At 40.0% G+C, this 26,632-nt stretch overlaps 1 protein-coding gene across 2 annotated transcripts in view; it reads right to left on the minus strand.

Annotated features, from left to right (window-relative positions):
• Positions 1–1,771: 1,771 nt before the first annotated feature.
• STIMATE (STIM activating enhancer) overlaps positions 1,772–26,632 on the minus strand; it is a 34,899-nt gene continuing 10,038 nt past the window's right edge. Inside the window, exons 1-8 of one of the 2 annotated variants that reach the window (XM_074550028.1) lie at positions 19,794–20,736; positions 19,044–19,092; positions 17,155–17,250; positions 14,955–15,076; positions 8,534–8,646; positions 7,564–7,641; positions 6,632–6,781; positions 1,772–5,775 (exon numbers count right to left, since the gene is read on the minus strand). In XM_074550028.1, the coding sequence (XP_074406129.1) occupies positions 5,659–5,775; positions 6,632–6,781; positions 7,564–7,641; positions 8,534–8,646; positions 14,955–15,076; positions 17,155–17,250; positions 19,044–19,092; positions 19,794–19,926 (858 nt within the window). In that variant the 5' untranslated portion in view covers positions 19,927–20,736 and the 3' untranslated portion in view covers positions 1,772–5,658. Of the gene's footprint in view, positions 5,776–6,631; positions 6,782–7,563; positions 7,642–8,533; positions 8,647–14,954; positions 15,077–17,154; positions 17,251–19,043; positions 19,093–19,793; positions 20,737–26,632 lie in introns of those variants that run through there. The other variant, XM_074550027.1, reaches the window with a different exon arrangement.

The following is a 26,632-nucleotide window of genomic DNA, read 5'->3' on the forward strand; positions in this document are numbered from 1 at the left end:
TGGTTTTTTATATGAAATCTTCACATAAATTAAAAAAAAATCAGCTTCTGTGACTGCACTCAACACCTACAAAGAACCAAGACTCCAGCCAGGTGGGTTAATGTGAGAAGGACAGGCATGGCAGACCTCCAAACACCTTCCACTAGAGATCAACTGCTGTAGTGGTAGAAATCTGCCCTAGCCTTTCCTCAGGCTCTGCCAGTGCTTTTAGGGTACAGAGAAGCACAAGAGTAACAAAAATTTGTTTTTTACTATGAAAATATGACATCAAACCACAGCTCCAGCGCTGTACGAGCAGGACTGTGGGACCTGTTGGCTATGAACTACTCCCCAGGCCTCCCAATGCCCAAACTGCCTTTAAGCTGAACTCTTTCCAGGTTTGAGATCTTCTCCTTTATTGGGGGAATTATTTGTAGGCTAAAACGCAGCTTGGATGTTACGCCCGTAGCTATTCCCTAGCTTGATTTTCTATTTTAAACCCATGTCTTAGTAATGCTTAGAAGAAACATTTCTGCAGAGCAGCAGTGTCCTTAGTAGGCCAACAAAACAGAAGAATAAAACATTGACCTTAGAAAAAACAGATTTTTTTTCTATTGTACAAAGCAACAGTTCTCTACTAAGATGTTTCTCTACAGTCCCACAAGCGTCACTATTCTATTATGACAGCAAAATAACATTCTCCGTGTTTAAAGCAAATATTTAGAATTCAGGACACTGAACTATTATTTTCCCTTCAGCTTTCAAAATTGCTTCACTTAATTGGTACTGCATATTCCTCACTCAAAAGCAACAGAGTTGTGCTTTCATAGCAATTTAATCTATACAAACAAAATCAAACCACTCATACCTTGCTTGCCATTTGGGCAGGTGAATTGCTTAGAGAGGCAGGCAGCACATCCTGGGGTTTCTAGAACATCCCCAAAGCCTCGAGAGTTCTGTTCTCTTCAATTCCATTTTCTAAACCAGCACAATCATATTCTTGCATAGATTATGGGCTATTTTTCCTCACAAAGAACCCAGCCTAAATCAACAGTTACTTAATTTTTAGAGTAGAAATCCTGTTCACCTGGTTGAGGTCCTTGAGATCTGTTAAATGGGACATAAATAACAATGGAACACGACGGCTCATTTATCCAACAGTGGCTATTAAAAATACAAGTTGTAAACTTCCACTGTACTAGGAATTGTGGAAAACTCCTTTGCTGGAGGAATGGTTCCAACTGAAATATGGCAATGACCATAGAGAATTAAGTGAATGTACACATGGCTGCCACTGTGGTCTCCAAATCTCAGGGAAGATTTGAATTCTCCAGGAAAGTGCTAACAACCTCTCAGGGGGCTGACACTTTAGGTAGAGTGAAGATTATACTCTGAATTCCCTGAATGGGTGCAGTGGGTGTGGGGCTGCTTGGATGTGGCACGTGGAAAGTATGAAAATAACACGGAAATGTCACAGAGGAGTTACAGAGGCAGAGTTGGGTCCATCCTAATCAGTTCCTAAAAAACACCTTCCTCAGGAAATGGATCTGAGAGGAGCCTGCAAGGATTCTTAAACTTGTAAACAAAATTTGCAACTTAAGAACAATGGCTCTTCCCAATCAAATGGGACTTGCCATTAAGGTAAATAAATATACTGGAATTAAAATCAACATAACAGGGTGCACAATTAGAGCTGAAGTTAAACTCAAGTAGCAGAATCTGCTTCCCAGGAGAGGATACCACAGACACTGAAACACAGGCACTTTGAAACAGAACAAGTATAAAACAAGTGTACAAATCTGTAATAAGTCAGACTTTATTGTAAACCATTATAATGTAATTACATCAGATACCCTTAAAAGTTTAAGGTAACAGCACTGATTAAACAATATGGTCCAAACAGAGGGCAGCAGAATACAGCTGTTGGTTTTGCTCACATTGGCTATACTCTGAATTTACTTACAAACAAACCCCACATTCAGTTTGAGACGGATACCCACACAAGACAAAAACACCTACAAAAGAGTCCCTTTTTTAAAGATACTGCAGTTTTACTTTGTAAAACCATAGTAGTCATTTTCAGTAATTGAACTGGAAACTTCACCTAAAAAAGTTTGCACGCCTATGCTGTAGATGTACTCTGACTTGGTGTGGCAGAATTGATTAGCTTTCACTACTGGTTTCTCCTGTAAAAAGCACAGCAAAGTTGCAAACACGGGTTAGTCAAGCACAGTGGCAGAGATTCCTTGTGATGCTCAGCTCTGAGCAGAGCGGGAGAGCCCAGGCCCCCCTCCCCAGGCCCGGCAGGGATCGGAGCAGACACCTGCCCGAGGGGATCACTTTGCATTGCTCTAATTTGCAACTCAGTTTCTGAGTTTTCCCTGAAGAAAAGCTATAGTACATTTTAGTTAGTAACATTAACAGACAGCATTCACCTACTTAAAATAAGACAAGGGGACCTGAACATATTGAAGCCAGAACTTGGAAACCACACACTAGACAACACCAGTGTTTTAAGTTTATGCAGATGTGTCACAGGTCAGATACTAGGAACAGTTAATGTATTTAGGTTGACCACTCGTGGTAAATTCCATCTCCACCAATATTTGTGTCTCTTCTCTAAGTTATAATCCCTTCCTCTTACTTTGGCATTCACTACATAGCTTATTTTCATTAAACAGAATCCTATTTACTAAGCACAGCCTGAATTAAACCTTTGCTATGAGTTGTCCTGAAGTACATTTGCCAGGCAGAAATCAGAGTGACAGCTGGAGGATAATGCAAACATGGTGTTGCAATCTCACACTGGATCAACTCTTTATGAAAAGTCCATTTCAGACTGTACTGCCACTACAGCTTAACAAGTGGTAAGACACAGTGAAGCACTAAGCACACACTCCCTGCTCACACATGCAAGCCTGTCAGACAAAAGGACTTGTCCTACTCATAATTACTGCACAAATTCCAATTTTTACCTTACAGAGAGGAAAATGGCTAGTTTTACATTTTCCACCTCTTTCACAATAGTAACAAAGAATGTATAGAAGAAACAGCCAGATTTTGTTACTTACCTAAAATTCTGAATAGAATTATTATCTTAGTAGAAAATTTAATTTTTTTCCCTCTGAAGATTGCTCCTCCTGCTAGTACTGTGGTATTTAAAATACTCCTGTGTCTTTGGATCATAGTGCTTTACTACATCATCTTGCTAGGCATATCTAGATCTCACAAGAAGAGACGTTTAAACACTTAAGACATGAGAAATTAGGCATTCAGAACCTTTTCTATAACCACCTTCAAGAAACTGCTCCGTAGCGCTTCATACTGTTTTATACTTGGTCAATAAGCTTGAGGTCTGCTCAAAAGAAATATTTTTACATGATTAAGGCCATAATTTTATACTGACACATCACAGACTAAACATGAGACTAGAATCATTTTGATAATTGAAGTAACTGGAGGAGGGAAAGGAAGATAAGATGCAAGCTGGCACAGTTAAATTTGTGTGCGCTGCTCAGTTATCTCAGCTGGTGAGGACAGCCATGCTCTGCACTGGGACGTAGCACATGGTCAATAGCTTTAGTTTACTACCTGAAACAGAACAAATCCTATGCTAAAAAAATAAATGCTGACAATTGTGACAAGAGCCAGTCCTAGCTCTTCAATCCCTTTGGAAAAGTGAGCTGTAGGAGACTACTGTGTTGATGAATTCCTTGAAGTACTGTGCTTTTGGAGATCTGCGCCCGCCCAGTGGTCAATAGTCAAGAGAAGATGAAGTGATACAATCAATAAAAAACCCCACACCCCCCAAGCCAGAGGCAACACTGATCAGGGACATTTCCCCATCCCCACCCCCCATGTCAAAAGAACTCAGGTAAGCTTCCACTGTCATTAGTCTCTAGATTTAGTCTAAAGGAAACACCAGTACTGTAACTTATTGCAGTTCTCATGTTTCAGTGCACAGTAACAAAGGTCAGTGGCTCAACTAAAACCTCGGGTCTGGTAAATGTCCCTTTGAGCTGGCTGGACACCCTGAGGTGTCAGAGCATCGTGTCCCCTCGGCAGCCACCAGGAAAAGGGATGCTGGAATAGTGAAAGTAAGCACGGGAGCGCACAGTTCAGTATTTACTAAGGCCCAGTTAAGTGGTCTGGATAATAAATCACATTAAGACCTAGTAAATCTATAAAAAAATGTAAAAAATCTTAAAAAGTTCTGAGCAGTTTTCCAATGAAACTGGTTTAAGGCTTGGAATTTTTCTGGTGTCCATATACTACAACAGATTTGCATTCAAGGTCTGTTGTCACCTCTTTGACACATCGCCTTGTCCTGCACAAGGTTTAGCTAAGCAAGGAAAGCTGTCAGAAACAATCATTTAGAAAATATGCAAAGCAAAAGGATATCACTGAAAACATGTCTGCTAGGTTTCAGATCACCACGTGCTCTCAATTATCAGAAGAGACACTGAAAATCCCAGAAATGCTGTGGTAACAACTGCACTCTACCCCTTGGGGTTGTTCTTTCACTATTGAAGGATAATGAGACTTTATGAAAAATAAATAGGAGAAATTTTGTTGTTGTTGCTGTTAAGCCCATTAAGTAGAAGATTGCTTTTCCAACAAAAAACAAGGGACAGAATTGTATTTGCAATATTGTAGCACAACTGCTATAATCAGATCACAGTCCTGTACTGCAGGCCCTATAATAGGAAAAGTATCAGAAATGTTCCTTCTCTTTTGGGTCATTTGAGAGGTATGCACAAGAGACTTGCAGAAAAAGAAATAATTAGAGTACCCATAGATACTCATTTCACAAATCACTTATCATAATGGATTTTTGTTATACACTAAAGTGCACCTTTGTCAAATATGCAAACACTACCTCCTACTGAAAAAGGTATTTTCAAATTATGTGGTCAAGAGCACACATAGGACTGCATTTTTTAGTGATATTTGGTGACTTGACTTCAGCAGTGACAGAGAGCTTTTCCCTTTGCAATCCCTTTGTCTTAAATCAGGAGACAAGGATAAATAAGATTTTCACTACAAATCTTTTGACCTGTTCTGCACAAAAAAGGGAACGGTACCCATTTCTCTGATAAAGAGAATCTTTAAATACAACTGTATGAAAATATAACTTAAATATAAAATAGTCAGATAGATTTGAGAAGACTTGGAAAAAAATCTTTGTTCCACCTATTAGTTCCATAGGTACCTGGTAGCAAGTAAACATTTGTACTTAAAAAAATAATGTTAAGTTACAGCTTGTAACCATAAACTATTCTGCTCTAGGAATTATGCTGCAAAAGCCAGTTTTAGTAATAAAACACACTCCTTTAACTTAGTCAACTCTGATGTTTTTTGAGAACTCCATACACTGTCCCATCAGTAACTGAAAGTGAAAGATTCTGTGTCTGTTCTCTCTGATCTTCTCTGACACCTCCCACACGAATCCTTAGTGACTCGTCCATTTCCCACACATGATGAGGAGACATTCTTGCATAACTGCTCAGTGTGTTTGTAGTGCAACTGAACTGGAAGTCTTCCAACTGCTTTGCCTTCTGTTGGTAGACCTTGCTTCTAAGTCAGTTTGTATGAAAAGGGAGATGCAATTGCAACATTAAACCCCACTGACAGAAGTTTTTGCCATGAAACCTGCGAGTCCACAGGCCAAGGAATGTGTCATACAGGCAGACCAAAGCGATGCTTCTTCTTCTTGATGGGCTTCAGGTTGGTCAGTCTGCGCAGGTCCTCCTCAGCATCCGACTCCTCCATCTCATCATCTGCTGAAATAAGGATCTACAAACAAATTACAGCTTCTGAGCACATGGAGCAGTCACATTCTTCTTTCTACTTTTAAATTTTACTTTTTTATGCCTGCAAAGCACCTTCTATTTGCTCAGGAAAGAGCTTAGAACACAATGAGGATTTACTGCCACATCACTGCAGATACTATCAGAAACCTCCAATAAGTTTTGCAGAAGGATGGAGGCATATTAATCTTACTACAGCCCACTGACTCTGAAACCAAAGAGTGATGCCAGAACAGTGGAGGCAGCCTGAGAGAATATTTAAGGTCTTGATCCACACTGATAACAAGGCAGTCACATTAACTGGCAAACCCCATACAAACAGCACTGCTTACCTCGCAGAAAAGTTACATTAACTTACTAAAGCTAAACCAACTCACCTTCAAATAAACCACCCATCTTTCAGCTGAACTAAAAACTGCTCACTAAATGTGATTTAGAATAATGTTATGCTAAGGCAGCTATGTAAATAATTCTCAAAAATCAGGTCAGTTACCTCCACCAGCTCCCTCTCACTTTAAGCTATTAACCTCTCTTTGTATTAGAGTTGTCTATTAGTTTTGTATTCCCTGTAAGGTTTTTTTTAGAAGCACCTGCAGCACAGCTCACCTGTGGTATTTACATATATTATTGTGTCTTCCTGCCCATCTGCAAGGAAATTACCTGCCAGAGTGGTACAACCATGACTTTTTCCTTAACTGCTTCTCAACTGCCAATGCCAGGAGCTACTGCTAGGGGTACACGCTCAGCAAATCAAACCTCATTGACAGTGCTACAATAAATCAGTATCAGGAGGGATGAACCAGATTGATATTGCATTAATTGCAATAATTAACTCTACATACTTCTGACTCTGACTCCTCATGCGATGCTGCTCTCCTGTATCGGACTTTACTTCCATTTCTTGAATCTTGTCCTGCTTCCTTTTCTTCAAGTTTAGCTTTTGTCTTGCCTTTCTTCATAAGGAAATTATCTACTACCCAGAACATTAACGCCTGTTAAAAGAAGGGGAAAGCAACAGTTCAGCTTTCTTCAGAATAGAAGGAAGGTCCTTCTGATATATTGAAGGTCATATATATATATGACCATACTGACCAGATGAACTTGAAAATAATTCTGAATTGGCCAAAAGCTAAATCTTGTGTAGGCACAGTGCCACATATCCTATTATACCTTTCAGGAATGCTCTAGAATCCAGCTACTTTATCCCTTTGTGGAAGAGAAGAAAATCAGAGAAGCGGTAACTACTCACAGTGATTGTACATTAACTCTTCATGTAGCAATGCTTTACCAGCAGTTATTACATGCAAGGACACCCTCTGTCTCTGGCTCTAATCCCTAAATCCCTGATTGCTGCAAGAGTGTACTTTGGGAAGGATGACTGCACACTTGCCCTTTTCCTCTGCTCCACCACAGCCAGCTGCTATTAGCTATGGTCAGACACAGGATACTTCACAGGATGTCTGTCCTTAGACCAACTGCTTCCTGAAGCAAATTTCACTGTAATTTTATAATCTCTGTGTCAGTCAATCTACTGAAGTCATCAGGTCAAAGGGGTCTATGAGGCATTTCTGCCCCTCTCCTGAACTTGGTTCTTTAGCTCCATATGGATTTCAGCTTTGTAAAATCTACATAACCAGACAATTTACCCATTCTTTAGCAGCCCTTAAATTAACTTAAGCACCAAGGTACAGAATGTTTTAAGGACTAATGTTGATTAACGAACACATGGCAGAAGGATATCCAAGTAAACATCTCAGAAGTGAGTGGTACTAACGTTAACAAAGAAGGGAACTATAAGCATGACGATTGCCAGCTCCAGCTGGGGGTTCTCTATGGGGTTCAATAAAGCCACCTGTGGAAAGAAAAGGACTGAGTTCAGCTCACAGCACTATGTGCACACAACTGCCTTAGGCAGGGCAATGTTCATGTACAGGCTAATGTGACAGAAATAACGCAGGTGAACCAAAAAAGGGCAGCTTTGAGAAAAGCAAAATATTCAGGACAGCTCATAAATTACCACAGATAAGTAAGTGGGGCTGACAAGAAACTCATCTCTGTCATTTTTGTTTACAGAAGTCTGAGGAGCTGCCTTAGAATCATTTTGAACATTTTAGAGCCACTCCCAAGGAACGTGTAGAACCATCTTTAGGAAATTTAACCAGAGCAGAGTTTTACAAAATACACAGTAAGGAGAACAGAGTTCCTGAAGTAGTCAGGGCATACAATAGAGCTAACTGGTTTTAATGGGCAATATCAGCACCACTGAATATCTGGTTGCACAGAGCCCATCAAAATAAAGGTTAATCCAGTCAGCACCAGTGGATTCCACGGAACCACCACGAATTTCTAAAAGTCTACACTTAAAACCTGTCAACAAGGTCAGGCAAAGAAGATTCTTCAAAATACTACAAGAATACAAAATAGCTGGAGGTAAGAATTAGAGTTAAGAAAAGAAAGAACCACTGAGTAGTTTCAAGGGTACTTTAGATATGGAGATAGAATTAAATTTTGGATATTTCAGTTTACAAAAAACCTTCCAAATACAATATGATATTCCTGGTAATGGATAAAGGTCTCATTAGCAATATCCCAATTAAACTAAAGAACATAACACTACTACAGAGTTAATTGGCAATGAGTGTAGACAATCATGATGCTTGAGCCAAACCAATAAACACAGCTGGAAGTCTTTACAGCTTCCACCTGAAATTCACTTGTCTGTAAAATGCTGTAAAAACACCAACCTCTTTCCACTGAGGTATAAGCAGCACTATGATGATGATGGTTTTCTCAAATGTCATAATCATTATGTACAGAGCACACTGGCCCATCCAAGCACTGCACTGCAGGGGGTCACCTGCAAGAAATTAGAAAGGTTCAATGTATGCACAGGTTTGATTCACTTCATAGTAAACATCTTTAAAAAGCAGCATTGGGAGAGACAGCAGGGCAGCTAAATCCTCCAGAAGTGCCTTCTCCAATTCCTTCAGTGCTGCTCCCTCCCCTCCCTCTGCCTCACCCCAGCTTTCAAAAAGTACCAGAAACTGAATCTAACAGGACTTTGTCCCATCCAGCAGTACCTGTGATATGCTCATACTGTTTCATATAATCTGATGAAAGCAAGACAAATAAACTTTCATTGTGTTTCTCCTCATATTGTTAATTTTTGATTCTGAATCATGACATATTAAGTGTCTTAAAGGGGAAAATTTGAAGGAAACATGGCTGGGGAAAACACATTTCCCTTCAGTCTAAGTAGAACTTAGATTTCCACCACTGTCTCTAGGCTACCTTAAAGATATATTTCATCCCTACAAAGTGAATTACCATAAGTAACCAACTGAAGGTGCAAGAGCTGCTATAAAAATTAAGCTGAATAAAATATCAGGATTATAATTGTAGCTCCAATGTGAAAGGGTGCAGCAGGTGCACTCAACAGAGTGAAAACCTGAGTGCGTGAAGTTATCTGTCAGGACAGAAAAAGGACCACAAATATTTGAACAGGAAAACTTCAGCACACAATTAGACTCTTTGAAAGAAGGCAGAGAAAGAAAAAGAAGAGAAAAAAGGGGAAAAAAGAGGATTAGTAAGCCTAATAAACTTCGCAGGTGAGTTTGAAGCTGCACTTCACCAGAAAACAAAAGGAAGCTCTGGAGAGGGGTGACAGATTTTTAGTCTTTGCAGCAGCCTCTGCAATCTCATCAAAGGCAGCTCCAAACTCTCAGCCTGGGGATGAATAATGTGCAATGGAAAATCAGATGCCTTTATGTGTTTGTAATGCATAATGGACAGTTGCTGCTTCCTTTTCTGGAACACTCCTGAAAGGCTTTCAGTATTAATGCTTGGTAATACTCTGAGACTGAGGCTTTGCTGCTGAAATGCTACACAGAGAAACTGAAAATCACACTGGAGTCCAAAACAACAAATACTTCCTAAGTCAGTTTTACAGTCTGAGTTTCTGATCAACACTCAACAGTCTGAGAGGAAAGCAATTAAAATGCTCAAGTTTCACAATTAAATATTGCAGTTGCAGCTTCTCTTGTAAAAACCCAAAGAGTTAGAATTTTAAAGGGAAAACATCAGTAAGTCAAAGTCAAGCAACTGTGATTCTTCTGAAGATACAAGGCCTGAATTAGGTTTGAGAATTACATTTTAGCAATTAATTTCTATACTCCCCATTTTTCTTAGCATTCTCTAGCTTTTCTCACTAATTAGCAAATATTAAAAAAATAATCTAGCTTTAGCTATAGCAGTACAATTGAAATGAACAGTTTATTCTAATCTCTTTTCCAATATTTATTTCAGTCCTAACAGCAAAGACAATGAAAACAATTTTGCATCTTTTGCAACTCTCAGGAGATTTTGTACATGCAAAAACTGTGAAACTCCATATTAAAAGTGCTGTGTACTCTCACCACTGAATGTTTTGTTCCACAATGTTTTTGTGGGGAGTGGTGCTGGTTTCTTTGGGGTTTTATTTTGGTACATGACTGAAATTAGAAGTTGTATATATTAAATTCTGCTTGAGGATTTTTGTGTGCACCTACAAAATTACCTCTCAGCTATAATTACAAGTGGGGACAACAGGGATGCTGCCTACTTTGAATTTAGCAAGTCTTTTGACAGTGTCCCAGCAGTGTGCTTGAAGAAAGGTGGGAAGATACAGACTGGGTGGGTGAAGATACAATTCTGATATGAGGGAAAAGAAGCTTTCACAGTGAGAGTGGTTAAATCCACTGGAGTAGGTTCTTTAGATAAAGAGGTTCTTAAATTCTAAACCATGGAGAAATTAAAAACTGACTGGACCATGCCCTGAACAACCCATTTCAGCTTTGAAGTTAATCCTGCTTTGAGCAAGAGGTTGGATTATATGAAGTTCCTTTCTAACCAATTTTTTTCTATGGTTTTATAAGCCATGAAATTCAAGTTAATAACATCACCACATCCAGAAGGCGCTCCAAAGAGCACCTTCAGACATTTGTCTGTACACAAACCAAATTAGAACTTTAATGTTAATGTTGAAGCCATAAAGCTCTAATTTAATTTCTAAAGTCTCTTACAGTCATCTCTTGAATTCTGATTTTATACTTGTCATGTATAAAATAGTCCAGCAAATTACTGGAAATCTTGCTAGTGTAAGAAAAACAAATAAAGAATGAAACTGAAAAATTTTGAATTGTCTGCAGTGACAACTGTAGCAGCATTTTTGGAAAATGCTGGGCAATGCCAAATTAGCCTATACTGGTGTCTGCCACTGCCATCAGGTGCTTTGTAGAAGTATGTTTAGAAACAGTTCTATTGGGTTCTAACAGAACCCAATACCTGTTATTCCTCTACCCTGCAACTTCCTTCTGTTTTTCAGATCCTGAAAATTTTTTCTTAAGAAAATGCCAACTCACAGCACTACTCCAAAATAAATTTTAAATAGTTTTGAAGGCAGTGCTAGCTACCCCACCTGGCTGTAAGTTGCTCTGCAAGGGGCAAATGAAGACCTGGAGGAAAAAGATGCATTAAATAAAATTTCTGAGCTCTGCCATGGAAAGACAAAGCCAAGGAAAGAGGCCACAGCACAATTCAGTTGCCAGTGGAGTTTATAATCACCAGGAGGGATTTATCATCTGTCTCCTACTTGCAGCAGCTAAAGCAGCTCAAGACAAGAAGGGAAGGAGAATGCAGGGAACATTCTTTTCAGTACAGATCATGACTGCTTTTCTCCTCTTTACACACTCAAATATATTAACACATTCTGTACTTCTATTAAAATCCAACTGCTGAAGTAATGAATCTGAGAATATAAAACCATAGATATGAAGAGAGATCCAATAAAATTAAAAATTCTGATGTAAAAAAGCCCTTGAGGGAGCATCTTGGCCCTTTGTTCATAAATCAGACTGCAGTGCTGTTTTGCTGTACAAACAGCCACCATTTATAAATGCTGATATTTTGGTATCCATTCCTTCCTTGAGGCATTTATGCTTAAAAACTATCCTCCATATAAAGAAGAGGCTTTTAAAACCAGCAGGACACTGCTATTTTTGTGACAGCTTCAAGTAATGAATCACCAGGGATCAAGTAATAGAGCTAAGAAGGGAAATGAGCTCACAGTGAGAACTAACTTGAGACAAATGGTTATTTAGGCTCTAGAAACACAAACATCACTCAGTCACAAGAAGAGACCTGCATGGGGGTGGAAGGAGGGCTCCTGTTTGTTTTCCCACATTTACAAACAAACTGAAATCACACTGATCTCCCAAGCTGAGCACTGGACTCTCCTACTCCAGATAAAATGCTCCAAAATTCTGATACTCTTCAGTGACCCATGGGGTGGAGAAGAGGAGGCTCCAGGGTGACCTTATTGCAGCATTTCAGTACCTGAGGGGGCTCCAGGAGAGCTGGAGAGGGACTGTGGAAAAGGCTGTGGAGCAAGAGGACAAGGGGGAGGGCTGCCCAATGCCAGAGGGCAGGAATGGATGGCATGTTGGGAATTAGGAATTGTTCCCTGGGAGGCACAGGTGCCCAGAGAAGCTGTGGCTGCCCCTGGATCCCTGGAATGCCCAAGGCCAGGCTGGATGGGGCTTGGAGCCACCTGGGATAGTGGAAGGTGCCCCTGTCCATGGCAGGGGGTAGAATAAAATGGGCTTTGAGTTCTCTTCCAAACCACTCTGTGATTCTATGCTACAAATTCCATATTTAATTTCAAAATCCCAAGTTCTAAACACACTTGCAACCCCACAGATCTGCATTTAAGTCCCCTCTATTACTCTACTTTATTTTTAAAATCTTACAAAAAATAACAGTGTTCTTTGGATCAAAGTGAAAAATGTTAAATAAACTGGTGATAGGAGGGTTTTCACTTCAGGAACACCAGGGAGACTTAAAACAAGATGACAGCAAATGATCCAATGCAATTTGTCCTTTTGCATGGGATTTCTTACAGAGGGCCTAACCTGACTGCACCTACTTAGTTTTAGCCAAAACTAATAACTTTGCATCTGTTCTTTAATTCTCTTTATACCAGAAGCCTCTCTCACATGATTAATGGAAATGCAGATTTGCAATATGCTTTAAAACAGTCCTGACAATGACTCCAGCTTGATTAAAAACCTAACACACTAAGGGCAGGACAGCACATTAATAAAGATGCAGAAAAGAAAGTTAGTGACTAATTAAATGATCTGATACTAGAGAGAACAACTAACAAAAGAAGGTTATGTAATTTCATAAATCACTTATACACACACAGAGAGGAGAATACTTATTAAACAGGGTCAGGTGTTTCAGATCTAATTCAAAGTGACAACACTGGAGCAGTCACAGACCATCTCCTAAGCACTACACAAGTTCATCTGTTGATTTTAAGACCTTAATTACTGCAGTAATTAGAAATGCCTCATAACTAAAATAGACCTGGCTTCAGTTTGAAAGTCAGTAAGAAATAGAGAACTTTCAGGGGAGTGAATATATTCCCCACATCTCCCCACCCACAGAATGCTTACTGTTGAAAGCACATTAAAATGGGAAAGGACAACAGATTACACACAAAAAAAATCAAAATGTTATTAGGGAGAAATAAAATCTAATATCTGACATGATTACAAATACCTACCTATAACTATAATAGATACACTTTTTTTTTCCCCTCTAAGAGGAAACTGAAGTTTTTTATACAGCCTGAAAGCTGCTCAAACATCTTCAAATGGCTTCAAGCCAAACCAACAATCAGAAAATGGGGCTCTGGGCAAGAGGTCTCACCTCTTTCTTTGCCCCTTTGCCTTCCCTGGGCATTGGTGCTTAGCTAATCCCTCAGAGACACAAGTCCGGGACTAATCTGGAGGAACTATTTACTTTTCTTGCATCTAGTGAATTTTTGGTGGTTTAGCTCTCAATTCCCTGAAGAGTCACATATGCACCAGTCCAAGGAAAAGAGTGGAAATACTGGACTGAGCCATGTGGGATAAAAGCAGACAAGCAGTGTTGTGGCAGTGCTGATTTAAACAGTTTAAGTGGCCATAAACTGCACCCTAAAAGATACACATTAAATCTCCATAAATCTAACATGCCCTGATGGCATAGGCAGTTATTTCTAAGTTGCTTGTTATCATATCTAAACCTCTGGCATTAAAGCAAATAGCAATTAATGTTATTTGATTGCAAACTTCTCAAGCTTTTAAAGTGCTCCAGTTTCATAAGGCCTTTACTTATTCTTAGTTCTGTCAGCTGCTTAGGATCATTAAAACCAAAGAAATCTACAAAACCAAAATCCTACCAGTAATAATTATAAAACTGCTGTGAAAGCTCCTAATTTGTTAGGCAAACATTTTTAACTTTCTTCAACTTCTTCCCCCCCCAAACCACTGGGGTTGTTGTTTTTCTCTCTGATGAAGAGCCACAGCTCTCTTACAAGGCAACATCTCCTCCCACTCCTGTCTCAAGGAGCTGCAAATGTGATTTCTAGCATATACACAAAAATTTCATTTTCAGCAATCTGAGAATAACAGACTGAACAAAATTAAATGCTGATGTTAAGAATGTGTGAGACTCAACTGCAGCTGCAAATCCACAACTTCTGCACATCAGTGGACTTTGAGTAACGGAAGATAAACTCTGCAGCTTCACCTGGAAGTGATTTCACAGTCTGTCCCTCACACATTTTTCACCAGAGACACAGGCTCCACATGCACAAGCTCCATGATCATTACTTGAGGAGCAGCAGAGATCATCTTGCCATTTCCTTCTCTGAAGGGATGTGGCTGCTCAAAGAGGGCTGGCAGAACTCTTGGTCTGTATCTTCAGACAGTGGCACGTGGTTCAGTGAAAGCTTTACTAGGAAATGACCTTCCAGAAATCATTTCCTTAGAAGTGTTTCAGAGTAAATTTATCATGCTGGTGTTTTTTCCGTGAGATTAGCCAATGTCATAATTTGTTGAATCACTCCTTAAAAAAGTAAAAATTCAAGCAGTCATTCCAAACTCAGGGAATGCTCAGAGACTTGCTGAGCTTTCTAAGACACAAGGTGGATACTGAGATTAAGAATTTAAGAGAACCCTCATGACAAGTGAAATACTGAAATGACTGTACAACAATTTGAGGATGAGTTAACCACCTGCTGAAATACTCTGGGATTCTACCCTGAGAATGACTTCAGTGCCAGAGCAGAACATTTACCATATTCCCCAAAGCGAAGGGACTCCCACTGCTGCCACTCCACGATGCTGCTGACAGCTCGGATCCCAATGTAGATCAGCAGCATCCCTAAGGTGGCATCCAGCAAGAAGTTGATAAGGTACCTGAAAAGAAAGACAAAAACCCAAGGAGTCAGGGTCTATTTTCTACAGGTTTGGGGTATTTTAATACCATGATTGAGAAAAGATCTGTAAGTATGTTGAGAAGCCAGAGTACTGAGAACAATCATTTACCCACTGCTGTAATTACACTGAGTGCCTGTATTTTAAATAGTTTTAGCAGTCTCAGTATTTTTTTTCTGCCCTTAAAGATCCCCAAACTTTCTAAAAATAGTCATTTTCGAATAACTGTTCACCCAATCTGAGTTTTAATTAATGTTGCATTTGTCAAACATGAAAATCAAGGCTGAGTGTCTGCAGAGACCATCGGCAATCCAATTCTGCACGAGTCCTGCTGAGGCCACAAGAGGCTGCTGTAAGCCCGCAGCAGGAAGGCAGCAGGAGGAGGAGCAGGGAAATCAGAGGTGCCAGCACCGACTCCACAGCCAGAGAGGGCTCCCGGCCCCAGGGATGCCCGGGATTCCCCACAACACCGAGATTTTCCAGCACACCGGGCTCACCCTGGGATGCATCCTTAAGCTGCCCACAGGACCTGCCAGGCAAGTCTGCACCCACCTTCAAACTTAGGGATATTTCTCCTAAGATAGATTTTGGTTAATGCTGTGTGGTATTTTTTCTGCTATCAAGAACCTGCACCCTTGTCTGAGAAATTATGCAGCCCTACACTGTAATTTCAGTTATCCTGATAACACTGAATAATCTCACTCTCTTATTTGTGTCATGTTACACTCAGATTAAAAGTAGGATTTGAAAATAAAAATATGTAAATGCAGGAGAGACTTGTCTTGCACATGTCTTTATTTTGCCTAACAAAGTGTTTTGTGTTATTTTTAATAAACAAAGTTATTTTTAATTTAAAATACTGTAATACACTATTGTGCCTTAGCTTTAAATACTGACAATTTCTGACATGCTTTTGTTACCTCACTTGAATGTATACTTTTGAGTTATAAAAATTGAATGAAAGTAATTTGCATCTGCCAGTTTTTAAACCTTTCAGGAAATTCTTAAAGCTATAAGCAAGGAAAATCCTACAATGATGCCTGGTATTGTTGAAACTGTCATAACTCAAATTGTACAGTTCATGTGTTAAAATAGATGCATTTTGCCTAACAGAATGCTTTGTGGTGGGAAGAGAAAAGCAGTGTTCTTGCACATTTCTACCATGCAGGAGCACAGAAGGAACTCAGGAGGAATAAGGAATAAAAACTGGCTTGTGCAGCAACACAAGCATGCTCCTTGAGCTGTGTCTCTCCTTTGTTTACCCAAGAACAACAAGTGAGCAGATGCCATGGAAAGGAACTGGATTGGCTCTAAAAGGCAAATTACTGGGCTTTTAAAAGTAATTTCACAGCTTTCACTACCAGCAATGTGTAAGCTACTTTGAGCATGAGCCTTATCAAGAACAAACCCAAACAATTCCCATTTGCTTCAGGAGCTCCTGTAAAGAGCCTGTCGGGGTCTCAGTCATAAAATCTTCAGGTTTAATGCACTACAGAGAAATGCTTATCTGTTTAGTCACACTGCTCCAAGCGTGACATTGCAGAATTAATTTCTGTACTAACTGCCTGCCTACCAAGCAAGATTTCCCATTTTTAACAAAATGAAAATAATACTACAACATAGGTTTAAGAAGCAAATACAAACACAAATGATTTTTGCTAAATAACCCTGAAAGCAACCTCACTTTGTATCACAGCCTTGCTTTACTACAGTGAACACAACTGGATATTCATTTTCTTTGGTCCCAGCACCTTCAGTAAACAAATGTGAACTGCAATGTGCATCCCAATCCTCCATTCATTCACTGGACAGGGACAAGTAGCAAAGCTTTGCCCTTTAGGTTTAAAACAGCTACACACAGCCCAGACTCCTGCCAGCCAGGAACTTAAGGAGAAGAATCCTGACCCTTGATTAACTAAGTTTAAACCACAGGTTTTTAAAGTGACTGATTTTTACCATGAAAACTGTGATCTCAGTTTTATCTTGCCTTACTAATCCCATACACCAACTCAGCCCCAGAACTTCCATAAAGGCCAGTTATTCCAAAATTAAACACTCACAGTGAACAGGGGTCTTCTTCTGTCAGGCCTGATAAATAGACATTTGCAAAGTGGATGAACAACATCCCTATGGCTTGCTTGGAAGTATCTAAAAACCTATGTAAAGTAAAAACAGTTTTTAAGACACACAAAACTGTTTACAACACAGCCAGACATTGAAAATTTATGTTCATTAAAACTTCATCTCCATTACTAATTTTTTTTCTCCAAATGAGAACACCAGAATGACAAAAGTACAATAGTATTTAGTTCTTTTAAAACAATGTTTCATTTTAAATTTTGCCCCTGTTTTTTCCAACAATAACCCAAATCATATTAACTCGAAACCTACCACTGTAAACACAAAGTCTGTGGATATCCTCTTGGCATCATGTGCATGATCCAAGAGCTAATCCTGACTAACTCCAGCTAAGTCTTTAATAACCTCCTGGAAACAATGAGTATCCCAGCCCTGATAGGTATTTTGGACCTTTTATGTTTATGCATTTTTAGCAGGCTTCTGGCACAGACAAAAATAAAATCCTCATCATGTGCTTGTAGGCGAACAACTTCATAGTGACTAATGAGTCCTTTATCTCCAGTATTTCATTTAAAAGCCAGCATATTTTTCACCTGGAAGCATGAAGTGGTTTCACTGAATTTTATCTACAGTGCAGAGCTTAGAACATTCTGCAAAAGAATTCCAACCTTGACAACATTATCTCCAAAGCAGATGATAAAGTCAGAGAGAAAAGTGTTTGTTTCTCAAGGGGAAAATAAAACCCCCCACTCAGACAGTGATTCAGTAATGACTCCAGCCCTTAGCATTCTTTTTTCATCATCCTTTGCATAAAACCAAAACTTTCAGTGGATGTTTCATTAAATGTAAAACATAAGAATCATAATTAGTATTCTGCAGGCAAGAGTGTGTTTGTATTACTCAGAAAAACAACCATTTTGCCTGTTGTTTGTATGTCTAAAAAGATCTAAACACCCCAACAGATCCAAATGACATTTTATGCCTGAATTCATCTACCCTCCCTGATAACTGTCTTGAACTTCAATCTCTTCATTCACTGCACGACACAGAGAGCTGAGTGCTGGAGATGAGGCAGGAAGCCAGTGAGTTCCATATCTAATCAGTGCACTCTGCTATAAATAACAATACTTGAGTCCCAGAACAAGATCCTTTACTTAAAAATTAAGGGCTATCAGTGCACTTGTCAGAATTTCAGGATGAGGTAGACTGTAGTACACAAAGATTTTGTACTTCTTTTTTCAATAAAATAAAAGTCAGTGTTAGTTTTGAGAAGCAGTTTTGTATGAGTGGAATTTAAACCACTGAAGTCTCAAACAAGTGGAATGGCAGCCTAACACTTACACACCAGTCTCAAAATTGGTACAGATTATGTTGGCATTGCTTCAATCCAGGAACTTTTAAAGTGTAATAAACACAAACACATTTTTTATACCTTGCATTTTTTATAGTTGCTGTATTTTTTATCATGCTGTTCTCTATTTTATACATAGCAGGATACCAAGAAAACATGGAATTTTATTTCAGCCCAGCTGAGATCTCCCTCTAAGCTTATGCAAGTTTGTAGATGTTCACATGCATCTTAGGGCTACTCTAATTTTCTGTCTTTAGGAAGAAGCACAAATGAAGCTTTATGCCTAAGTGCACATCTCTACAGATTCCTGGAAGTGTTCAGTAAGAAATGACTACCCAGGAAACACAGGAGGTAGCCTGACTTGAGTATTTTGGTAACTTTTTTGGTTCCTTCCTAACAAGTATCAATATCTTGTCATTAATTTTCTTTATTTTAATCATCAGACACTAACATAATCCCTTCAATTTCTACAACATGCAAGAAGAAAAGAAGTTAAGAATAAAGCATGCAGAAACTTACCATATCCTCCAGGGACGTCTTTCATGCTTTGGTTCTCTGAAGCGTTTTACTAGGGAGAAAAAAAATATAATTGAAGACAATCAGCAACTTCCAAAGCAACAAAAATATAGAAAAGTGAAAGCAAATAGTCTTACAAAAATGTTAGAGCCTTCAATGAAATGCATCTTTCACTACTGCATTTCACCATATAATGGATCCAAGAATCCATTTTCAAAGAAACTCCCTTCTGCCACCTCTCAGTTCCTAGACTCCATTCTCTGACTGCCAACATCCCTCACATGAAACAATAATCCACATCTGACCACCACTCCATTGGCCTGAGCTTTTATGACTGCCCATCCAGAAAATTTAATTTCCAACAATAAAGCAGGTAGTAGAAAGAGCTGTTTCTTTTCCTCACTGGAGACCCAATCCCAAATTGGAAAGTATTCTCATAACTTGGGGCAGTCCATAATATCAGAATGAAATCAAGTGAATCAGTAGCAGGACAAATACATTCTCTGACAACGTGTCTCTATTTTGTTGGCAAACTGAATTACAGAAGGAAAGAAGGACAGATTTTTTTTTTAGTCTGATAATCCCTTCACAGAAAGGCAGACAATTGTTAACATGCTGGAAACAAAAAAACCAGTATTAAAATAATGACAGCTATACACAAAGGCAAGAGAGTGGGTAAGTTTGTCTGTTGCAGGTTCATTGCAGTTTATTACAGAAACTGCTTGGGCATCTGACAGAAAGCTCCTCTCTTACCCTGCCCAGTTATGTCCATGCACTTCCACCCCATCCCAGGTCCATCTGGAAGGACTCCTGAAGAACAAGTGTGCAAAACAGAGGAACAAGGGCACAAAAGCAGTTGCTGGTGTGCAAACAGTGGCTGGTCCATATATTTGCTCTGTCTGGTCTGAAGTTTGTTCCATCTTTTTAGGAAATTCCATTTCTAACTCCTTCTGGGCAAGAAAACCTTTTTCCTGCTGGGAACACACAGCCAAGGGTCAGAGCTGGGGCAGCCTCACCTCTGTCAGATCTGGCCTCATATCCTAACACAGATTTATTCTTTGTTACAGCTGCAAGATACTAAATTCTTACACATCCCAAAGAAGACAAACACAAGCTAATACAAAACCCTTCCACTAAGAATGGGGTTTACATAACTGTTTTACTTCCATCTGCCCAAATTTCAGTACCATTCACCAGTTCCTTCAACATAAGTTCTTGAAAAACAATTACTTAGACTCTTACTTCAGAAATAATCTCTCAAAAAAATATCCTTGATTCTCCTCCACCCGTTCAAATTGCAGATATTCTGGTTCAAGAGGCACAAACCATTGCAGGTGTAGTCAGGCAAAATATCAACAGGTATTTAAACCTGTTTCTCCAGGTATTAGTGACGAGTTTCAGCTTAACAGAGGATGCTCTGTGTACATCATGCTTGCCCAGCTTACCCAGCCTTTAAACCACACTCTGGTTTCTGAACCAATCTTAACTTTTTCACAAGTAAGGTAATTTCCCCCAAAGTCAACTGTCCTCATAAAACAATTAAATAAATCACCTCCAAGGTGGAGGGGCAGCACTTTCAGGGAACACCAAGCTGCCAACCTGTCACCTCACTGTCACTGCTTCTGACAGCAGGGAGAAACTGTTTCACCCCCATGAGAAGCCAAAAAGTGACAAGACAAAAAGACTGTACATTTACACCAAAGATAAAGTTGTAATAGCAACATTTGCCAGCAGTTTTCCCTGTGAACAGCATGACATAAATACAAAACTTCTGTTAAAAATGAGCAACACTCAGCCAAGTTAACCAGTTTGTTATTTATGACAAGTCCTCCCCAGTCACACTATGGATTACTTTAATTAGTGGCACTTTTGTGTAACAACAGGAAGCCACAAAGCATCACAAAACAAATGTAAGAAACAGAAGTTTCAGCTTACTGTGGAGTTAGTGCAAGATGCTTTTCTGCAGACAAAATGGCAATAAACTGCTATGGTGTGCATGCTTTGGGCAGGGGTGAGTTCCACCCCTGAATTCTGTTATTGCTATGAAGTAGTACATTGCCACTGGATTCATTAATTTCTTTTAAAAATTCACAAAAATTCATTTTGGAAGAGGATATTCAAAAGCAATTCCATTAACAGCATTTCAAATTTTATCTGTACTGAGAAACAGCCTGGATAAGGTCTGTGTTTCACTGGCCAGTTCTAAAAACACAACATTTCATTTGAGTTCACATTAAACAGGAGAGCAAGCTTGGAAAGCCTCTGTAGCTATCTTTTGGGAATGTACTGACTGGCTGATCATACCACAGAAATGTATGCCCTCAAATTAAATGAGTAAAAACCTTAAGGAGGTGCAACCTGAGGAATATGTACTTTGCACTTGAAATGAGTAAAATCTTGAGGAGGTGCAACCTGATGAATATGTACCTGTGCACTTGAAATGAGTAAAATCTTGAGGAGGTGCAGCCTGATGAGTATGTACCTTGAGTAAAATCTTGGGGAGGTGCAGCCTGATCAATATGTACCTGTGCACTTGAAATGAGCAAAATCTTGGGGAGGTGCAGCCTGATGAATATTTACCTGTGCACTTGAAATGAGTAAAATCTTGGGGAGGTGCAGCCTGATGAATATGTACCTGTGCACAGGAGCTTCTGTTAGCCCAGCCCAGCTCCTTGCAGCAGTGTCTGTGAACATCAGGTGTTTCTGACAGATGCAGACATTGCCAGGTACTTCTCAGCATACCCCTGCTGCAGAATTTGAGCCTTCCCAGTAACTAAACTGAGCAAAAATCCAGCAGGCTGCAGACAACCACACTGGGAAGCTCAGGGTCCTCAGCATGCTCGCTAGTATTACGTTAATTTTAGAACCAAAAGCCAGCACACGCTTCTTACCGAATCTTCACCGGCACTTTCAGCACCTATCAAACTGGGGAGGAAAAAGTAATGTTTCCCCTTGTGCTCCCCCAAAAGCAGCCAGGATTGCTGCTGCCAGTCTCTCTTGGCAGTCTGAGCACAGGCTGGGGCTGGCTGTGTGTGTCAGCTGACAGATGGATCTCAATCTGCCGGCCCTGCCTGCGAGGACGCGCCGCTGCTCCATCTGCTCTGTGCCGCGCTCGCACCCGCAGCCGCCCTCACAGCTCATATTAATTAACTAATAACGGGCACCAGCTCGTGCTGAATTATAAATGAAGAAAGAAGGACTGCATGTTTACACATTCAATGCCAGAATTTTTCAGGAGAAGGAAATAAAAGCACTTCTGCCAACAAGCATGTGAGCTGCCAGATGGACAGATAATAGATAAGCATATAAGACAGTATTGCTAATGCAAAATTTCAGTTCATTGAATTGTCTTCCCACTTCATTGAAATTCTAGGAATAATTAATGCCAAAGTACTGTGGAAAGGTTTCTAACACTTACTTTAATGTGGGAGTTTGGCAATCAGAAATTCAGAAAACTCATAGGGAAAAATAATGGCCAGAACAGAGACAAGAAATGAAATAAAACCTCTCCAAGTTGTCAATATGCAAAGCAACACTTGAAACCCAGCCTTTCTCTCCTACATCTCCTCAAGAAGTCCCACAGGAACTATTTTGCTGATGTGAAGTAACCTCAGGACAGATTCAAGAACTCTTAGTTTCTGGATGGTTGCTCTTGCAGCAGCACAAACCTGGCTCATCTCACACCTTTGAAATGTTTCTATGTATCATGCACTACCGCATGTCTTAGATGCAGGCTCTGGCAGTTCTCATTAAGAATCTTTATGACCCCAGTAAAGATCAAAGATTTCTCTAGCTCATTAATTTGAAGGAAAAAAAGAAAAAAGAACCAACATGTTCAATGCCCTCTGCAACTGCACTATGACAACACTGCTCTTCTGAGGAGAGAGCTGGGAATTTCACCTGTGTTTCCAGCGCTTCTCAAAACTTTTTCAAAGATGGGTCACAGACAAAGCATGTGACCGATTCATCTCATAAACCTCCTGTACATTTCTGCCATCAGACCTCAGCAGAGCGACAGCTGAGCTGGCCAAAGAGAAAGGGAGGAAAGTTGGTGAGGATCACATTTGTACACATCCACACTTCCTCATGTGCGTGGGCACTTTCAGCTGGGGCAGGACTGGACCCTTCTCACAAGTGCACAAGGAAACAGGCACAAGTTGGAGCCAGGGAAATCCCAGGGTGAAAGAAGTAATAAAATTTCCAGCGAGGGCAATTAAATTCTGCAAGTTGCCCAAAGAACATGCAGGAACTGCAGTCAGACAGAGCTTGAAAATTACCCTGGACAATGCTCCAAGCAAGGGGACGTGGGCTGGCCCTGCTCTGAGCAGGAGCTGGGAGCAGGTGACACTTGGAGTCCCTTCCAAAACCAATTGGTATTTAAGTCTAGAACTCATTTTCCTGTGATGTGACACTTCAAAAGTTCCAAGATTTGAACCAATTATCAAAGGACTAAAGTATGGCTGACTGAAAATCACACACATATGTGGAGGGACAGAATCTCACACAGAGAAATCTGCTGCAGTGTGAGCTTCCCAAATAACAGGTGTGCAACCAGACAGATCCTCCAAGTCAGCCCTCACAGTGCAAGACTGCTGGGATCTGCAGGCTACTTTGGTATTGATTCACAGGATTTCCAGCATTCCTGACAAGGATTACAAGTTCCCTGTACAAGTGTTTGCTCACTGTGTGTGGAGTAACACTGCAGTTACAACAAGCAGTAGCAGCCGAGCTTGGAATCAGATGCAGATTTTCAGATGACCACTCTCAGAGAATGGCACTATTTCCAGAACATTTGGTTATCAGACCATATGCCTCACAAATCTGAACCTACACTTTCTAACCTTGTAAACAACTTGTAAAGTCAGCTACATACGCAGGCCAGATTTTTATGTTTTAAATTCTATTTGGGAAGACTTTGAAAAACACTGTTCTACTTGTTAGTATCAACACTTCTCCCACAACAGTGGAACCATGTCTGTTCTACAAGCATATGCACACTAGTAAGTCCTGAAAATTCACATGACTGTGGAATGACAACTACCAATGAATTTCATGTTATTTGTGATCTTTTTTATTAATTTGTACTTACCTCCCTTTACTATTAAAGCCAAGCCTTTAAGAGTCTTGTCTTGCCATTTCACTTTGTCCCTTTCCTATTATTTTCTTGGTAGCAGCACAGTGAGAATAAATAATTACATGAGATTGCATAAAAGATTTCCCCAAAATAGAATTTTTTTTTGTAGAATTAACTGTGCAAGAAACAACATGTCCAATGGGAACAGGCTACAGTGATGCTTTACAAAGATATATAGGTGTGTTAAACCATGTATCACTCAATTGCCAAAAGCTTTTGTGACACTTGTGAGCTCAGCATCTCCCCATACTCAGAGTTAAAAAAAAAAAAAAACAACACAAGAATTCTGTCTACATCTGTTTTAAAAGAGGTGATTGCAAAAAAAAAACACCAAAAGAACCAGTGGTCTTGGTGTGCTGCTCATTTCTCCAGCCCCAATGCACTACGCTCTCGTCAATTCAATTTTTGCCCTACTGCAAATTCTTCCTTCTACTCCTATGCCCCATCAGCTACATGCTCAAATGCAGGACACCCTCAGCCTGCTGCTTATTTCCCTGCATAAGAGCCCCAGAATTCTACATAATATTTTTGCTTAAGGATGCAGACTTCTCCACACTTGGGACACCCTTGATACTAAAGCAGAAATTATATTGGGCTAGAACTGATTTCCAGTGATATTGCTGCATTAGAGACACACACCAGGAATCATGGTTTCTTCATGATGAAAAAAGTTATGGATTAACTCACTCAAGGGAAAATTTTGTTCTAGTCAGTATTAGACTGACATACTAGGAAGTGCATGAGCCCCCAGCTTTGCTGCCCAGCAAAAAGGATTTTTCAAACTTCTGTAAGAGAGAAAACAGCATTAGCCATGCAAGAACCCAGCCCCTTCCTTAATTCCACTGTGCCCTTGGCCTTAATGATTCTGTAGTGTAATTAAGAACTGGTCCATTAAAGAAGGTCACCCAGGGAGAAACTTTACAGAAAGCTGGACACAATAAAGTTTAATGACCCAGCCAGTTGGTTATTCAGGGACACAGCAAAGATGCAGTGCCTGGACAGCCACGAGGTACCTGCAAACACAGATCTTATCTCAGCCTCTGCTCCACTGCCAGCAGTGACAATAATGTTGTGATAAGGCAGCAAAACCTTTGTGAGCCTGACTGGAACTTCTGTCAGAGCAGAGAACAAGGGGCTCTGTTTTCCTGCAAAGTTAAACACACCAGTGCCAAGCATCCATCAAGCCCAGCTATCTCATGACCTGGGCTCCTTTGTCTCAACACAGATGACATGAGATTACTGAAAACAAGGTGCCAGCACTGGATTTCACATTGTTTATCAAATGGGCAGAAGTGCTTGCTAGATAAGTGCTGGTGAAATACAGTAACTGAAAGTCACCTGTGTAAAAGCATTTACTTCCTACCTGCTTCCACAGCCAGCTAAAAACCTGCCTGTAAATTTTCTCCCTTCAAAGGTTTAGTGAGAGCTAAAACTTTTTAGTCATTCTGCAGGAAATGGCTATCACCAAGTAAAGATCCCCTTCACAGTGCAGGGGAGGAGAGGACAAATCATTATCAGGAAAAGAACCCTAAATACTGCAGTCTGAACTTTGGAATAAATCAGATGATTCTGCTGCTTCAGGAAAGGCAGCCAAATGCATTGCATGAGGCTGGTGAGCTTTTTTCCCCGAACATGTATGCACTTTAGGCTTCAAAACTTTTCCCTAAATCCTTAGCTTGTATAGATTGGCTTTGGGAGACACAAATAAATCATATCACCTGCATACAACTCAGCCTAAGATAATTTCAGCAAGACTGGTCTCATGCACATGACTGTGGCTCTGACAGATGCATTAACTTGGCTGTCAATAAAGGAAACAAATACATCTTAGCAGAGCCAGCAGCCCAGACACACCACATCAATAGCCACTGTCATGGGGCTTTTTTCCTTTTTCTTAAAGGTAAAGCTTACTTTTAAAACAACTACACTAACTGAGCAGAGGGAGAATTGCACACAGCTTCTCAGTTTTGATTACTAACCTATTTGCTGTCTCCCCAGAGAGAAGAGCACTTTAGAAATTATAAAATGCATCTACAACACACCCTGTAAACAGAAGCATCCAGCCCTCAGCTCCGAAAAGCCATGGCCATAGTAAAAATAAAGGGATGCAAGTAACTGCTTTAAGAACTCTAAGGTAAACAGCACAAGTAGCTTAGGAAATATTTATCCAAATAATAAAGTTAAAAGCCACGATTCAGCCTTAAGAGACGGGCATTTGTTTTCTTTGCATTTAGCATACACAGCACTGTTGAGTCAAGGTGTGCTGTGTTTGAAAGTCATAATAAATCAGTTTCCCAGCACTTTCAGAGAGAGAGAGGCATTTGCTATTCTGTTTCCTCAACAGGTATGAGATGGTTAAAGCAAAGCAAATCTAAGCTTCCTGTGAAAATGCCTGTGAGATTGGCATTGGAAGGTTGATAGAGATCCCTCCTGCAAACACTTTCATATTCTGAAGCAG

Source organism: Zonotrichia albicollis, chromosome 12 (assembly GCF_047830755.1).
Source record: "Zonotrichia albicollis isolate bZonAlb1 chromosome 12, bZonAlb1.hap1, whole genome shotgun sequence".
NCBI classification, from domain to species: Eukaryota; Metazoa; Chordata; class Aves; order Passeriformes; family Passerellidae; genus Zonotrichia; species Zonotrichia albicollis.